The 18,259-nt window shown below is 46.2% G+C and overlaps 1 protein-coding gene across 1 annotated transcript in view; it reads left to right on the forward strand.

The window, feature by feature from the left end:
- Positions 1 to 17,964, forward strand: part of LOC308310697 (thyrotropin-releasing hormone-degrading ectoenzyme-like) — a 34,564-nt gene extending 16,600 nt beyond the window's left edge. Inside the window, exons 3-9 of the mRNA XM_080757078.1 lie at positions 28 to 175; positions 316 to 431; positions 1,692 to 1,799; positions 7,383 to 7,550; positions 11,680 to 11,820; positions 13,504 to 13,585; positions 17,744 to 17,964. Coding sequence (XP_080613204.1) covers positions 28 to 175; positions 316 to 431; positions 1,692 to 1,799; positions 7,383 to 7,550; positions 11,680 to 11,820; positions 13,504 to 13,585; positions 17,744 to 17,896 — 916 coding nt within the window. The 3' untranslated portion in view covers positions 17,897 to 17,964. The remainder of the gene's footprint in view (positions 1 to 27; positions 176 to 315; positions 432 to 1,691; positions 1,800 to 7,382; positions 7,551 to 11,679; positions 11,821 to 13,503; positions 13,586 to 17,743) is intronic.
- The last annotated feature ends 295 nt before the right edge of the window (positions 17,965 to 18,259 follow it).

Raw genomic sequence — 18,259 nt, forward strand, 5'->3', positions numbered from 1 at the left:
CTCTCTCTCTCTCTCTCCCTCCATCAGGGCGGGGTACCTGCCCCAGTCCATCCCACTGCAGATGATCTGCTACCTGCCCCAGGAGCCCAGCTTCCTGCCCTGGCACGCTGCCAGCCGCTCTCTGTACCACCTGGACAAACTGCTGGACCGCACGCAGGAATACAACCTGTTCAGTGTAAGACCTGTCTGTCTGTCTGTCTGTGACCAAAACACTTTATCTGTGTCCGTTGAGCTTGTAGATTGGCTACATTTTAAACTTGTAAACTTGTGTGTGTGTGTGTGTGTGTGTTTGTGCGCGCATGTGTGCGTTTACAGGACTTTGTGTTGAAGCAGGTCGCCAGTCAGTACCACAAGATGGGTTGGCCCAGCAACGTGCCCGGCAACACACCGAGCAACGAAGCAAACATCATGCAGGCGTCCTACCAGATGGAGTACGTATACAGATCTGATATCTGATTCAACCCTAACCCTAACAGATCTGACAGATCTAACAGATCTGATATCTGAGTCAACCCTAACCCTAACAGATCTGACAGATCTAACAGATCTGATATCTGATTCAGCCCTAACCCTAACAGATCTGACAGATCTAACAGATCTGATATCTGAGTCAACCCTAACCCTAACAGATCTGACAGATCTAACAGATCTGATATCTGATTCAACCCTAACAGATCTGACAGATCTAACAGATCTGATATCTGATTCAACCCTAACCCTGACAGATCTAACAGATCTGATATCTGATTCAGCCCTAACCCTAACAGATCTGACAGATCTAACAGATCTGATATCTGATTCAACCCTAACCCTAACAGATCTGACAGATCTAACAGATCTGATATCTGATTCAACCCTAACAGATCTGACAGATCTAACAGATCTGATATCTGATTCAACCCTAACCCTGACAGATCTAACAGATCTGATATCTGATTCAACCCTAACCCTGACAGATCTGACAGATCTAACAGATCTGATATCTGATTCAACCCTAACCCTAACAGATCTGACAGATCTGATTCAACCCTAACAGATCTGACAGATCTGATACCTGATTCAACCCTAACCCTATAACCCAGGCGTACCAGATGGAGTATGTACAGATCTGATATCTGATTTTTTACTTAACCCATTTTGGGCAGGAACCCCCTTTTGGTGCATGTTATGCTTTAGCAGATCTACAAGCTCATAGCGCGCCACCGAGTGGCGCGCTATGAGCTTGTAGGTCTGCTATTTTTGGAAAAGTCGAAGAACGACTGACATAGAAACATAGCTTTTTCAGAAAACTGTCAGGATGTAGAAGACGTTTTTTAGAATCTGATCTCGGGTCAGAATGGGTTAATTAATTACAGCTTGAGATGCATCAGTGGATCATAGTTATGTACAGTATGTACCGTTGACTTACAGTAGGGACAGAAAAGTCATTTGAAATCACAATGCTTTGCAGATCATTGGAATCAGGCCATAGTTTGATTTTAAATAATTTTAAAATTGCTTTGATTTCGAAATCACCCTATTCATCATTACTAATGTAATTGTGTGTCATGTGTTTTTTTGATGCTATTGTTATTGAATCGTTAATTCTGTCTATTTTTCCGTTTGACTGTGTGTGTGTGTGTGTGTGTGTGTGTGCGTGTGTGTGTGCGTGTGCGTGTGCGTGTGCGTGTGTGTGTGTGTGTGTGCGTCAGTGAGCTACAGAGAGAGGTCATAATGTTGGCGTGTAGCTTTGGAAACAAACATTGCCATCGCCAGGCTGTGGCTCAGATATCTGACTGGATCTCCAGCAACAAAAATAGGTACGCACGCACACGCACGCACACACACACACACACACGCACGCACGCACACGCACACACACGCACACACTGGGGCACGGCACACCCCCATAGGGTCCACGCCAACGCAGGTTTGAAGTCGTGCATAACCCGAGGGGTTCCCAACGGGGAGCCTGTATAGTGCTGTGGAAACCTCCCATCGTCGCTGTTTGACAGATATACCTTGTATCTCCCTCACACTAAATCCAAGCGTTTATAATAGCTGCTAAATACTTATTTGTATGAACACTTTTTTTAAAAACGTGTCACAGTGTTTAGATTGTAAACAGAAGAACATCCCACTGGAGCAAATAGCCGGCTATTAGACGTACATCTAAAAATGCGATTAAAAAAAAAAACGGCTAAAAATGAAGGGTTTTTTTTTTCCAGTCGTCTATCCTTAGATTAGACGTTGATTAGCGGTTGTTTATATCTACTGTCTATATTTAGACATTTCAGGCCTAAATGGGTTGAAATAATTCATACAAATACTTTTGTAAATCTCTATGGGGGAAAAATAATAATAATGGCAGTTTTTCAGTGGATCCAGAATTCCACGCCCACTGCTATGGTCTATACTATAGGGCTGAAATGGTTAATGTATGTTTTGTAATAATAATAATCTAAAATCTAATCTACATGTATAGTAACTTAAACTAGTAACTACAGTTTTCACACCAGTAAGACGCGCAAACGCGGGAAGCGAACGCAGCTCGTACATATTTAAGTTAAGTTATTTTTAAGTTTCCGTTTAGCCATAACCATATAAGGAGTCCCCAAAGCAGCTATACGTCCAAATATGGAGTGTGTTGCATCAATCACAATAAATCACTCAGCTCCATATATGGGCACAAAAGCGTGACACACAGACACACGGACGGACACACAGACATGAGCTGCTAGGTCTCATAGTAAGTGCTCACTGCGTTCGCAATAATGTAAAAGTACAATAATTTCCTCGAAACTGTAAATACCTATTTTGGGGCAGGATCCCCTTTTTTGGTGTTTTAAAGCATTATGTTATACTTTAGCAATTTAAAAACAGCAGATCTACAAGCTCATAGCGCGGCACCGAGTGCCGCGCTATGAGCTTGTAGGTCTGCTGTTTTTGAAAAATCGTGAAAATGTGCCTCAGATCCTTGAATATACTGTATATGATTACAGAGTGAACATTTTAACTCAAATCTTTGCTTCTGGGGGGGGGGGGGTCCCTGGAACAACATATTTTCAGATGGGGGGTCGGTGGCCAATTACATATAATTTGTGGGGTCGTTGACATGAAATATTGAGAACCACTCAGAAAACTGTCAGGATTTTGAAGATTTTTTTTTTATTTCGATGTCGGGGCCTAAATATTGGTTAAATGCAGTACATGTACTTACTTACTCTAACTCAGGGGGTGGGCAACTGGCGGCCCGGGGGCCACATGCGGCCCCCACCTTCACCTAATGTGGCCCTCCATGTTAATATCAGAATACTGATATAGTATTGATTTCAGCTGCTATAATTCCATGAATAAATGACTAGTACCTAATGACTAGTGTTAAAATGTTATTGTCTTTTTGTGTCCAATGTAGTTATATTAACAGTTCATAAAGTCAACGTAACTATGAACTAAATGCACTTGAAATTCATGAAAAAGGTTACTTTTCAGGATAGCAAAATAATTATTCTGGTTTTCAATTCAAATATAGCAAAAGTAGCCGATCTACAAGCTGCGACGCGTTTTGGAGCTTGTAGATCGGCTGCTTTTTGCTACGACAGTAATATGCACTGTGTGGCCCCTCTGGAGTGAGTGTGGAAATATATTGGCCCTCTCCACCGTCACAGTTGCCCAGCCCTGCTCTAAAGCACTGCATATTTCTACTTTGTATGTGTTTTTCCCCCTGCATACATTAATGTCATGTCACATCATGTCACGCATCAGTTGGTGGAATTGCTATTTTCACAATTTTTTGAAAGTGAAAGTTGTTAAGTGTGTTTAATAAATATTTAACAAATGAAATATGTTAACCAGAGCTTGCCACTAGTACATAATAACTACATTGGATACATCGGACCACAGATTTTTCCTTTTCCTGAAAAGTGAAATCGTCGTGACAAAATATACAACAGTGATAATAATGGCATAGCTTACACTAGTCCTAGATTATATATTCTCACGGGATGAGAAGTATATACATTATAATCATCAGATGACTCAATGACATTTTATTGACGGTACGTCGCCGGTGGTGACTGAATGAAACCAAACTGGAGCACCACCTAAATCGTATAACCCCGAATAAACAAAGAAGAATAAAAATCCCAGAAAGCTGCCGTCTAATTGCAGCCAAAACTGCTCTAAAAAATATGAGCCCACAAAAACCCAGTAGACATTTAACCCATTCTGAACGGGAACCCATGTTGGTGTTATAGCATCATGTTATGCTTTATAGCTATTGAAAAATAGCAGACCTACAAGCTCGTAGCGCGCCACCGAGTGGCGCGCTACGAGCTTGTAGGTCTGCTATTTTTTGAAAAATCGAAGAACGATTGAATTTTTTTAGAATCTGATCTCAGGTCAGAATGGGTTATAATCAGAACCAGTGTGTGTCCAGTGGAAACCTCGTATGAATCTGATCTCAGGTCAGAATGGGTTAAGGATGTGCACATCACGCAGCTGTGAAAATGAGCCATTAGTCTTCTGCTGGAGTGAGCGCGTGTGCACGTGCGTGTGTGCGTGCGTGTATGTGGCTTGTGCGCTGATGTGTGTTGGTGCGGTGGGCGTAAAGGTGGGCCATCTGTTTTCTCTGCCGGAGCTCCTGGCACCGTGCCCAGCGTACCGGAGGGCTGCATGTGGGCATTGCATATGGGTGTGGGCCAAGGGGCCAGCTATAGGCGCTCCAACGTTGAAGCGCTGCAGGGCCCCTAGTGGTAAGAGGAAGGACTGCAGGCGGACCCGTGGATTCATGATGAGGAAACCCCCCCCCCTCCCCCGTGCAGCAGCTGGGCTTTATAACGTTGAGCGCTCGGTTGCACTTCCGCATTTGACCTCCACATTTTGGAGGTCAAATGCGGAAGTGCGCCCAAAAAAGGCGGATATAGACGGTCCCTCAAAACGGTGCTTCAAAACGCCACTGAGCAACTTCCACTGACGTGAATAGCGGAGGGGGGCGGACATCAAGCGCTGTTCTCCCGTCACATAGCCTACTTGCAGCAAAACAAGGAAGTGTTGTGGCTCTGGCTCGCTCGCTCGCTCTGGTGGCGCAAAGCGTAGCTACTTTTATCAATTTAACCCATTCTGACCTGAGATCAGATTCATGCGAGGTTTCCACTGGACACACACTGGTCTGATGAACCCATTCTGACCTGAGATCAGATTCTAAAAAAATGTCAGTCGTTCTTCGATTTTTCTAAAATAGCAGACCTACAAGCTCGTAGCGCGCCACTCGGTGGCGCGCTATGAGCTTGTAGATCTGCTATTTTTCAATAGCTAAAGCATAACATGATGCTAAACACCAAAATGGGTTCCCGGTCAGAATGGGTTAATAGTTTTATTAGGTTAAATAAAATATGTTCTTGATTCGGCACGGTTGAGAAGCAGGAGTTAAACTAGTAATCTGGTGATAATCAGGTCAGATGTAGAGTTGCTGGCCGGTTGCTCTCCATATATGCAGATCCAGTATGTTTCAAACCATGTATGGGTATCCAGGGTTTGATGAGGCCAGTGTCGTGATCTTCATATACTGTAGGCTCCATATATGGAGATCCATGTGTTGTACCAACTTGGTCATTTTGCAAATGTTACTCGCGTCTATCCAAGAGGGATTATTGGGAATAAAAGTATTGCTTAATAAAAATAGGAGGAGTTTGAATTACATTTGTTTAATTTGTCCTACAAAACACATCCCTATAACGTATACAGGTATTGCTATACTTTAACAAATAACAAATAGTAACAAATATGAGTATACCTCTTATATTGAAATTCTTTATTTGGAATAGCCTACCCCTTGAGATACAATATCTCGTTTTGGAGAGGCTCCACAAGCATTATACAGTCAATACAACGTCTTCCATCCATCCATGCATCCTGGGGTCAGATTCACGTCTGTCTGTCTGTCTGTCCCGCTTTTGTGCCCATATATGGAGCTGAGTGATTACGTCACCATGACTCAGCCATAACCATATAAGGAGTCCCCAAAGCAGCTATACGTCCAAAACCCAAATATGTACGAGATGCGTTCGCTTCCCGCGTTTGTGCGTCTTACTGGTTGCGAACGCAGTGAGCACTTACTATGAGACCTAGCAGATCATGTCTGTGTGTGTGTCTGTCTGTCTGTCTGTCCCGCTATACGTCCAAATATGGAGTGTGTTGCATCAACACAATCACTCAGCTCCATATATGGGCACAAAAGTGTTGTTTCAGGATCCGTCCTAACGTCAGAGACATCGTCTCTACTGTTGTTATGTGGCTGTCTCAGGATCAGTTGTTATGTGGTTGTTTCAGGATCAGTTGTTATGTGGTTGTCTCAGGATCAGTTGTTATGTGGTTGTTTTCAGGATCAGTTGTTATGTGGTTGTTTCAGGATCAGTTGTTATGTGGTTGTTTCAGGATCAGTTGTTATGTGGTTGTCTCAGGATCAGTTGTTATGTGGTTGTTTTCAGGATCAGTTGTTATTTGGTTGTTTCAGGATCAGTTGTTGTGGTTGTTTCAGGATCAGTTGTTATGTGGTTGTTTCAGGATCAGTTGTTATGTGGTTGTCTCAGGATCAGTTGTTATGTGGTTGTTTTCAGGATCAGTTGTTATGTGGTTGTTCCAGGATCAGTTGTTATGTGGTTGTCTCAGGATCAGTTGTTATGTGGTTGTTTCAGGATCAGTTGTTATGTGGTTGTTCCAGGATCAGTTGTTATGTGGTTGTCTCAGGATCAGTTGTTATGTGGTTGTTTCAGGATCAGTTGTCATGTGGTTGTTTTTAGGATCAGTTGTTATGTGGTTGTTCCAAGATCAGTTGTTATGTGGTTGTTCCAGGATCAGTTGTTATGTGGTTGTTCCAGGATCAGTTGTTATGTGGTTGTTTCAGGATCAGTTGTTAAGTGGCTGTTTCAGGATCAGTTGTTATGTGGTTGTTTCAGGATCAGTTGTTATGTGGTTTGTTTCAGGATCAGTTGTTATGTGGTTGTTTCAGGATCAGTTGTTATGTGGCTGTTCCAGGATCAGTTGTCATGTGGTTGTTCCAGGATCAGTTGTTATGTGGTTGTTCCAGGATCAGTTGTTATGTGGTTGTTTTCAGGATCAGTTGTTATGTGGTTGTTTCAGGATCAGTTGTTATGTGGCTGTCTCAGGATCAGTTGTTATGTGGTTTGTCTCAGGATCAGTTGTTATGTGGTTGTTTCAGGATCAGTTGTTATGTGGTTTGTCTCAGGATCAGTTGTTATGTGGTTGTTCCAGGATCAGTTGTTATGTGGCGGTCTCAGGATCAGTTGTTATGTGGTTGTTTTCAGGATCAGTTGTTATGTGGCTGTTTCAGGATCAGTTGTTATGTGGCTGTCTCAGGATCAGTTGTTATGTGGTTGTTCCAGGATCCCCCCTAACGTCAGGGACATCGTGTACTGCACCGGGGTCAGTCTGATGGACGAGGACGTCTGGGAGTTCCTCTGGATGAAGTTCCACTCCACCAGCGCTGTGTCGGAGAAGAAGATTCTCCTGGAAGCGCTGACCTGCTCCGACAACACCTTCCTGCTCAACAGGTGAGTCACACATTACTACGGCAACACATTCCCTCATAGCACCTTGGGTCACACATTACTACGGCAACATGTTCCCTCGTAACACCTTCCTGCTCAACAGGTGGGTCACACATTATTACGGCAACACATTCCCTCATAACACCTTCCTGCTCAACAGGTGGGTCACACATTACTACGGCAACACGTTCCCTCATAACACCTTCCTGCTCAACAGGTGGGTCACACATTACTACGGCAACACATTCCCTCATAGCACCTTCCCGACCTCGACAGGTGGGTCACTCATTTCTACGGCAACACATTCCCTCATAGCACCTTCCGACCTCGACAGGTGGGTCACTCATTTCTACGGCAACACATTCCCTCATAGCACCTTCCGACCTCGACAGGTGGGTCACTCATTTCTACGGCAACACATTCCCTCATAGCACCTTCCGACCTCGACACGTGGGTCACACATTTCTGGGTCATTGTAGTAGCGCTACTTTTACTCAACTCATTTTGGGCTGGGAACCCCTGTTTGGTGTTAGCATTACGTTATGCTTTAGCTATTGGAAAAATAGCAGATCTACAAGCTCATAGCGCGCCACCGAAGAACGACTGACACAGAAACATAGCTTTTTTCAGAAAACTGTCAGGATGTAGAAGAACATCTTTTTTTAATCTGATCTCAGGTCAGAACGGGTTAAGTATATAACACATTGGAGTAGCTTCTTCCATCCATCACCGCTTCCATATAAGCCCTTGGGAAGGTATACGCCGATATGCTGACCAATCAGAGCGAGCTTATCGGCGTTTTAGAACGCCGTGCGCGCTCACACCGCCACCGTGCAACCGTGTCGCATTGCGGGGACTTTTGAGTTTGCAGATCTGCCATTTTTTTTTGTTGCTATCACTGAATTTGAATCCTCAAATGTAACGATTTTTCCCACCTGACAGCGATGATATCACACAAGGCGCACGCGCACACGCTCACACACACACACCGCGCGCACACACACACACACCGCGCGCACACGCTCACACACCGCGCGCACACACACACACACCGCGCGCACACGCTCACACACCGCGCGCACACGCTCACACACACACACCGCGCGCACACACACACACACCGCGCGCACACGCTCACACACCGCGCGCACACACACACACACCGCGCGCACACGCTCACACACCGCGCGCACACGCTCACACACCGCGCGCACACGCACACGCTCACACACCGCGCGCACACACACACACACCGCGCGCACACGCTCACACACCGCGCGCACACGCTCACACACCGCGCACACACGCACACACACCGCGCGCTCACGCTCACACACCGCGCGCTCACGCTCACACACCGCGCGCACACGCTCACACACCGCGCGCACACGCTCACACACCGCGCGCACACGCTCACACACCGCGCGCACACGCACACACACCGCGCGCTCACGCTCACACACCGCGCGCACACGCTCACACACCGCGCGCACACGCTCACACACCGCGCGCACACGCTCACACACCGCGCGCACACGCTCACACACCGCGCGCACGCGCTCACACACCGCGCGCACACGCTCACACACCGCGCGCACACGCTCACACACCGCGCGCACACGCTCACACACCGCGCGCACACGCTCACACACCGCGCGCACACGCTCACACACCGCGCGCACGCGCTCACACACCGCGCGCACACGCTCACACACCGCGCGCTCACACACCGCGCGCACACGCTCACACACCGCGCGCACACGCTCACACACCGCGCGCACACGCTCACACACCGCGCGCACACGCTCACACACCGCGCGCACACGCTCACACACCGCGCGCACACGCTCACACACCGCGCGCACACGCACACACACCGCGCGCACACGCTCACACACACACACACAAACAGTATGCATACGCTCATGAAAACACATCAGATACAATATCATTTAATTGGATACAGCTAAGCTGTACACACATGGTTTTGGTTGTGAAACATAATTAATGTTGTTATTCTAGGAAGGTTTGTTGGATTTCACTGATTAGCGTCATTAATCCAGAGAACAGGAGGAGGAGAGAGAGAGAGAGAGAGAGAGAGAGAGAGAGAGAGAGGGAGAGAGACATCTGGAAAACACAGAGAAATGAACTCTCTGCTCGCCCAACACTAATCTGACACTTAATCTACCCTCAGAGAGAAGAACAGAAATTAATTTACCTGCAGTAGTTCTGCCTCTCTCTCTCTCTCTCTCTCTCTCTCTCTCAACCTCTCTCTATCAACCTCTCTCTATTTCTATCACCCCCCCCTCTCTCTCTCTCTCTCTCTCTCTCTCTTTCTATCAACCTCTGTATTTCTATCATCCCCCTCTCTCTCTCACACACACACACACACACACACACACACACACACACACACACACACACACACATCGGTTCCATTCCAGTGTTGAATCGGGTCCATTCCAGTGTTGAATCGGGTCCATTCCAGTGTTGAATCGGTTCCATTCCAGTGTTGAATCGGTTCCATTCCAGTGTTGAATCGGGTCCATTCCAGTGTTGAATCGGTTCCATTCCAGTGTTGAATCGGGTCCATTCCAGTGTTGAATCGGTTCCATTCCAGTGTTGAATCGGGTCCATTCCAGTGTTGAATCGGTTCCATTCCAGTGTTGAATCGGGTCCATTCCAGTGTTGAATCGGTTCCATTCCAGTGTTGAATCGGTTCCATTCCAGTGTTGAATCGGGTCCATTCCAGTGTTGAATCGGTTCCATTCCAGTGTTGAATCGGATCCATTCCAGTGTTGAATCGGATCCATTCCAGTGTTGAATCGGTTCCATTCCAGTGTTGAATCGGTTCCATTCCAGTGTTGAATCGGTTCCATTCCAGTGTTGAATCGGTTCCATTCCAGTGTTGAATCGGTTCCATTCCAGTGTTGAATCGGTTCCATTCCAGTGTTGAATCGGTTCCATTCCAGTGTTGAATCGGTTCCATTCCAGTGTTGAATCGGTTCCATTCCAGTGTTGAATCGGTTCCATTCCAGTGTTGAATCGGGTCCATTGCCCACGTCTTGCCCAGTGTTCCCTCAGTTTAAGGTTGAGGGGTTATAGGGTTTGTTTTGAGGGCACACAGCGCTGAGGGAACATTAGGTCCTCTTCCAACAACACGAAGAGAACAGTCCACAGCAGCCCTCAGAATGCAGCCAACTTTCACATCCTTCTACATCTACAGCGCGCACGCACACGCACACACGCAGTGCACACGCACACACGCGCACACGTGCACACGCAGTGCACTGCTCAGAAAGCGCTAGGATGGCTACATGCAGAGGTCGAGATTTCACTTACAAAATACTGTGCCAAAAATGTTCTTTTTACAGTTAGATTTTACTCAACCTTTTGTACTTTTGACGGTGCATTCAGGGGTCATTTGGGGTGTATATAATAGTGTTAATGTTCAACCTGATAACCACGGTGCATTCAGGGGTCATTTGGGGTGTATATAATAGTGTTAATGTTCAACCTGATAACCACGGTGCATTCAGGGGTCATTTGGGGTGTATATAATAGTGTTAATGTTCAACCTGATAACCACAGAGCATTCAGCACTATGGGCCTCATGGCTACAGAAACAGGAGATAGGCTCCTGCCCCTATGGGCCTCATGGCTACAGAAACAGGAGATAGGCTCCTGCCCCTATGGGCCTCATGGCTACAGAAACAGGAGATAGGCTCCTGCCCCTATGGGCCTCATGGCTACAGAAACAGGAGATAGGCTCCTGCCCCTATGGGCCTCATGACTGTTTTCCTCTGGAGCGGAGCGGGACCCTGTCTTCTCCATCACCATCATCGTGGTGAAAAATAGTTAAGTTATACCTTAGGAAGTGATATGAAAGCTGTATTCAACCATTCACTTAACAATTCACTTCTCTCGTCTGCTGTGTGGGTACTGACAGCTGCCTGGCTCCGACTTGCCTCTAAAAGGCCAAAGTTAATCAACACCGCAACATCACCTTTACGTCACGAAGGGCCGAACCAGCTATACTCACAAACAATGCTCTGGAAGCCTTTTCTGAACCGCACAATTAACTGTATATTGATGATACAAGCGTCCTTCTATGTTTCCTGTCTGCCTGTAGGTTGTTGAACCTGTCTCTGGGTTCAGACCTGGTTCCAGATCAGGACGTCATTGATGTGATCATCCATGTTGGACGGAACCCCCATGGGCGACACCTCGCCTGGAGCTACCTCCGAGACAAGTGGGACGTCCTCAATGCACGGTAAGACAAGTGGGACGTCCTCAATGCACGGTAAGACAAGTGGGACGTCCTCAATGCACGGTAAGACAAGTGGGACGTCCTCAATGCACGGTAAGACAAGTGGGACGTCCTCAATGCACGGTAAGACAAGTGGGACGTCCTCAATGCACGGTAAGATGGACGGATGGACAGACAGACAGACGTCAGACAGACAGACAGACAGACAGACAGACAGACAGACAGACAGACAGACAGACAGACAGATTCTTGTAATGTTGTTTTACCTTCTGTGTTTTATTGTCTATTTTACTGTTATTGATTTTTGATGTACTTTTTTATTCTTTCTTTCATTCTTTAAAGGACCTATAACATAAAATTCAACTTTTTCAATTTATTTTCTGTTTTTGGGGCTCCCATGTGTGTTTTCTATCCCCACAAATAACCAATTTTGAACAATCAGGCCTTCATGTCATATGGGTGTTTTAATGGAAATTGCTCTCAGAAACAGCTCGACTGATTTTGGCCTCATCGTGATGTCATCAATGTCACCCTACTTTGTATAATTCCTCCTTTTCTTCAGTCTTCAGTTGCAAATTTGCATTTCCACTTTGTTTACAATGTCCACCATTGTTGATTTTCCAAGCTGGCATGGAATGGAAACAAGCCTGGTTTTATCTAGCATCAGTATTATAATGACTCAAATATTAAATAATCTACATATCAGCACCCCCACCACCTCAGGACATTGTGGTACTGCAGCTAAAACTGCTTTCAAAGTCCAGAAAGAAATGACAAGGCCTGGTTATATCAGAGTGGTGATTGAGGCTCAAACCATTAGAAATAACTTTGAGGGACATAGACAATATTATTATTAAATATTAAAAGCAGTTTTAAAATGCATGTTATTTGCGCTTTAACATTTCGTTGCTGTCGCTACGAGCTTGTAGGTCTCTGCTATTTTTGAAAAATCGAAGAACGACTGACATTTTTTAGAATCTGATCTCAGGTCAGAATGGGGTTAATCAGACCAGTGTGTGTCCAGTGGAAACCTCGTATGAATCTGATCTCAGGTCAGAATGGGTTAATCAGACCAGTGTGTGTCCAGTGGAAACCTCGTATGAATCTGATCTCAGGTCAGAATGGGTTAATAAACGAAGGAAAGAAAAAGAGAACATAGTGAAAATGCCTCAATGCACCACATTGTGAGCGTGCAGGTCGACTACTTTCACTACTTTTGTGTGTCACTCTTGCATGATGTAATATAGAGGGTTTCTGCCCCACAGTGGCTCTTTGTTTTGAAAGGCGCTTCATAAACGATATGTTTTCTTACCTTACTTAACCCATTCTGACCTGAGATCAGATTCATACGAGGTTTCCACTGGACACACACTGGTCTGATTATAACCCATTCTGACCTGAGATCAGATTCATACGAGGTTTCCACTGGACACACACTGGTCTGATTAACCCCATTCTGACCTGAGATCAGATTCTAAAAAATGTCAGTCGTTCTTCGATTTTTCAAAAAAATAGCAGACCTACAAGTGGCGCGCTACGAGCTTGTAGATCTGCTATTTTTCAATAGCTAAAGCACAACATGATGCTATAACACCAGAAGGGGTTCCCGTTCAGAATGGGTTAACACATAATGTGACCGATTGATTGATTGATTGATTGATCGATTGATCGATTGTGTTTCCGTAGCTACGGTGAAGCCCTGTTCATGAACGCCAAGCTGATCAACGGAGTAACTGAGTTCCTCAATACAGAAGCTGAGCTAAATGAGGTACGCACACGCACACACACGCACGCACGCACGCACACACACACACACACACACACACACACACACACACACACACACACGCACGCACGCACCGTGACTGCTTGCAGGATTTTCTCTGGGCCCTGATCCAGGACCACTTTGGTCATCTCTCTCTCTGGCTCTCTCTGTCAGTCTCTCTCGTGTTTGGGACAAGCGTTCCAAACCCATTCGGTCGGGACATCTGGGCACATTCGTGGGTGCACACATTCTGAGACCCGCCAATGCCACCAACACCAATTTGTCATAATATCGCCTCCCTTCCTCGGAAACTTTGGAAGGGGCATGTATTGTGCTAATGGTTAAATCAAGTGTTCGCCACCATGTATTGTAAAAAAAAAAAAAGTTATGGGAAGACTGTGTGTGTGTGTTAAGGCTGTACCCTAGCCCTGTTTTTATAGGACTCGAACTTTGGCAGGTATTTTAGAGCGAACATCCGAATCATTTGGTTCTATAATTAATTAATTTCTCAGAGTGCTTTTAACCATGCAGGCTCTGCAATTCATAAATGGATCCTCCGGGGCGACGTTGCATAGACGATATCAGTGACATGAGGGTTAAGTTCATCAGGGGTTGCTGAGGGTTGGCCGACCCGGACGCATTTTGAGTGTGGATACAACCGTCTCTACTTTCGCTATAATGACAACACAAGATATCCGTCTTGAACATGATCAGAGCGCAGCGCGTCTCCCCCTCTCTCTCGTCTCTCCCAATCATAGACTGTAAAATAATATGGACAAAGCGTTCCCCCGGGTCTAACATGAACGTAAAATGAAGCCTGTCAGTCCTTGAATTGTAAGTCGCCATCTTTCTAGATCCGTTTGGGCCCAGCTGGCCCATTGGCTGGCCCAGACAACGAGGCGGGACTTCCCCCCCCCCCCCTTCTTCTCCGTTGGTTTTTATTTTGACTCGAGTGGGTGCAGGGAATCCCGATCATAGACTGTAACGGTAGCCACGCCCCTCAGAACATAGGCGACTTTATGGTCATTATTTTAATAAATGGGACCATAATTTTACAAAAAGAATATTATGACATTAGAAATGAGACTTTAAACTAGTGACTGGAAGCAGAAAGTATTCATGACCATGTTTATTAAGGTAATACAGTCTAGGTGAAGTTGGGCCCAAATACATGGACTTCTATGGGGCTATGGGTTTTTCTGGGTCCAATGGCAGCGCCACAACAGGCCATTATATGAACTTTCAGGAAGTCCCGATTTCCTCAGTGGCTTCACAAAATATCTGTCTGACTGCCCCCCTGGTTAAATATCTGTCTGACTGCCCCCCTGGTTAAATATCTGTCTGACTGCCCCCCTGGTTAAATATCTGTCTGACTGCCCCCCTGGTTAAATATCTGTCTGACTGCCCCCCTGGTTAAATATCTGTCTGACTGCCCCCCTGGTTAAATATCTGTCTGACTGCCCCCCTGGTTAAATATCTGTCTGACTGCCCCCCTGGTTAAATATCTGTCTGACTGCCCCCCTGGTTAAATATCTGTCTGACTGCCCCCCCCTGCACCCAACACACAAAATGAGCCATGACTTCTCAAGCAGCCCAATTACCCAAAACATGGTAATTGTGAGTACCTTTACAATACTGTCCATATTTTGTATGATCTAAAATGCTTCCCAATGTCTCTGTGAGCTTTTGCTGGCTGCAGTGTAGCTTGCTCGTTAGCTGTCACTCGTTCATTCATTTGTTCCACCTGTGTACTCTCAGAAGCGTGTACTCTTGTGTGTGTGTGTGTGTGTGTGTGTGTGTGTGTGCGTGTGTGTGTGTGTGTGTGTGTGTGTGTGTGTGTGGAACAACACATTTTCAGATGGGGGGTCAGTTACATATAGTTTCTGGGGGTCCTTGACATGAAATAGTGTGAGAATCACTGACACAGAAACATAGGGTTTAAACCCTGAGAGAACCACTGACGTAGAAACATAGGGTTTAACCCTGAGAGAACCACTGACGTAGAAACATAGGGTTTAACCCTGAGAGAATCACTGACATAGAAACATATGGTTTTAACCCTGTGAGAACCACTGACGTAGTAACATAGGGTTTAACCCTGAGAGAACCACTGACGTAGAAACATATGGTTTTAACCCTGAGAGAACCACTGACGTAGAAACATATGGTTTTAACCCTGTGAGAACCACTGACGTAGAAACATATGGTTTTAACCCTGAGAGAACCACTGACATAGAAACATATGGTTTTAACCCTGTGAGAACCACTGACGTAGAAACATATGGTTTTAACCCTGAGAGAACCACTGACATAGAAACATATGGTTTTAACCCTGTGAGAACCACTGACGTAGTAACATAGGGTTTTAACCCTGAGAGAACCACTGACATAGAAACATAGGGTTTAAACCCTGAGAGAATCACTGACATAGAAACATAGGGTTTAAACCCTGTGAGAACCACTGACATAGAAACATAGGGTTTTAACCCTGTGAGAACCACTGACATAGAAACATAGGGTTTTAACCCTGTGAGAACCACTGACGTAGAAACATAGGGTTTTCAGAAAACTGTCAGGATTTAGAAGACATTTTGCAGAATCGTCCTCAGATCTAAATGGGTTAATAACGCGTGCGTGTGGATCTGCTCAGAGCTGAAGCTGCCCCTCCCCCGCCCACATATATATATATATATATATATATATATATATATATATATGTATATGTAGAGAGAGAGAGAGAGAGAGAGAGAGAGAGAGAGGCAGGCAGGTGCATCTAATCAGCCATTTTTTGCATAAGACACATGAGGGGTGTAACTAACTGGGTGTTTAACCCATTCTGAACGGGAACCCCTTTTGGTGTTATCATCATGTTATGCTTTAGCTATTGAAAAATAGCAGATCTACAAGCTCATAGCGCGCCACCGAGTGGCGCGCTATGAGCTTGTAGGTCTGCTATTTTTTTGAAAAACCGAAGAACGACTGACGTAGGACACATAGCTTTTTCAGAAAACTGTCGGGATGTATACAGAAGATATTTTGTAGAATCTGATCTCGGGTCAGAATGGAAAACTGTCAGGATGTAGAAGACGTTTGTACAGAATCTGATCTCGGGTCAGAATGGAAAACTGTCAGGATGTAGAAGACGTTTGTATAGAATCTGATCTCGGGTCAGAATGGAAAACTGTCAGGATGTAGAAGACGTTTGTATAGAATCTGATCTCGGGTCAGAATGGAAAACTGTCAGGATGTAGAAGACGTTTGTATAGAATCTGATCTCGGGTCAGAATGGAAAACTGTCAGGATGTAGAAGACGTTTGTATAGAATCTGATCTCAGGTCAGAACGGGTTAATGAGAGAAGCAGGGAGCAGGTGGTGAGAGATAAGAGGAGGTGAGATTAGGGACAGCGGCTCCGTTCCTCTTCGAGGGGGTTCAACCCGTTCCTGTTTGTTCATCCGGTCCATGTTTTGCAGAGTCATTTTTCACTGTGAAAACTCTGTTATTATTAATGACGTTGCTTTGGAAAAAAAAATGTTCCTTTTGTAATCTCTCCACCTTTCAGAGAGAAGAGAGAAGTATAATTACGACTACTCTTAACGCGACCAAAGAGCGAGAGCGAAAGTTTTCTATTCAATCTCTTTTCCGTCTTCTAAAGAAATTGACTCACTTAATTTGTTCTCTCTCTCTCTCTCTCTCTCTCGTTTATTTTCCTGTCTTTCTATCTTCAACTTCATCTTCATCTCCCTCTCCCTCTCCCTCTCCCTCTCCCTCTCCCTCTCCCTCTCCCTCTCCCTCTCCCTCTCCCTCTCCCTCTCTCTGTCTCTGTCTCTCTCTCTCTCTCTCTCTCTCTCTCTCTCTGTCTCTCTCTGTCTCTCTCCCTCTCTCTCTCCCTCTCCCTCTCTCTCTCTCTGTCTGTCTCTCTCTCTGTCTCTCTCTCTCTCTCTCTCTCTCTCTCTCTCTCTCTCTCTGTCTCTCTCTGTCTCTCTCCCTCTCCCTCTCCCTCTCTCTCTCTCTGTCTGTCTCTCTCTCTGTCTCTCTCTCTCTCTCTCTCGTTTCTTTTCCTGTCTTTCTATCTTCATCTCACACCGCCCCCCCTCCACCCCCCACCCCTCCCTCTGCCCCCCCCCCCCCCCCCCCCACCACCGCTCGCCATCCCATAACAGTTGAAGGAGTTCATCCAATCGAGCGGCGGGGCGGGGCCTGCGTTGCCGCGGGCGCTGGAGATCGTGGAGGGCAACGTGCGGTGGCACCGCCTCTACCGGAGACAGCTCTACCAGTGGCTGCGCAAAGCCCCGAGCCCCGCCCCCCTGGGCTGACCTCTGACCCCCACCCCTCGGGCTAGCTCCTCCCACACCGCTCGCTCACTAACGGTTTCCGCTAGCGGCGCACGGCGCGGCGCGGCGCAGTCAGAGTGACCGATGACTGGAGGAGCACAGAGATAACGGCTCCCCCTTGTGGCTGGCCTGGCTTGGCTTCTGTGCGGTTTTGTTTTCTTCGGGAGGAACTGCAACTGTGTTTTCCCCCCAAACCTTTTTCTCCGCTCGGGACTCAAAAGATGGATTTTGGTGTCTCCTACCGGGAGCCATTTGGTGTCTCCTACCGGGAGACATTTGGTGTCTCCTACCGGGAGCCATTTGGTGTCTCCTACCGGGAGACATTTGGTGTCTCCTACCGGGAGA

Source organism: Protomyctophum bolini, assembly GCF_963924005.1.
Source record: "Protomyctophum bolini genome assembly, chromosome: 23".
NCBI lineage: Eukaryota > Metazoa > Chordata > Actinopteri > Myctophiformes > Myctophidae > Protomyctophum > Protomyctophum bolini.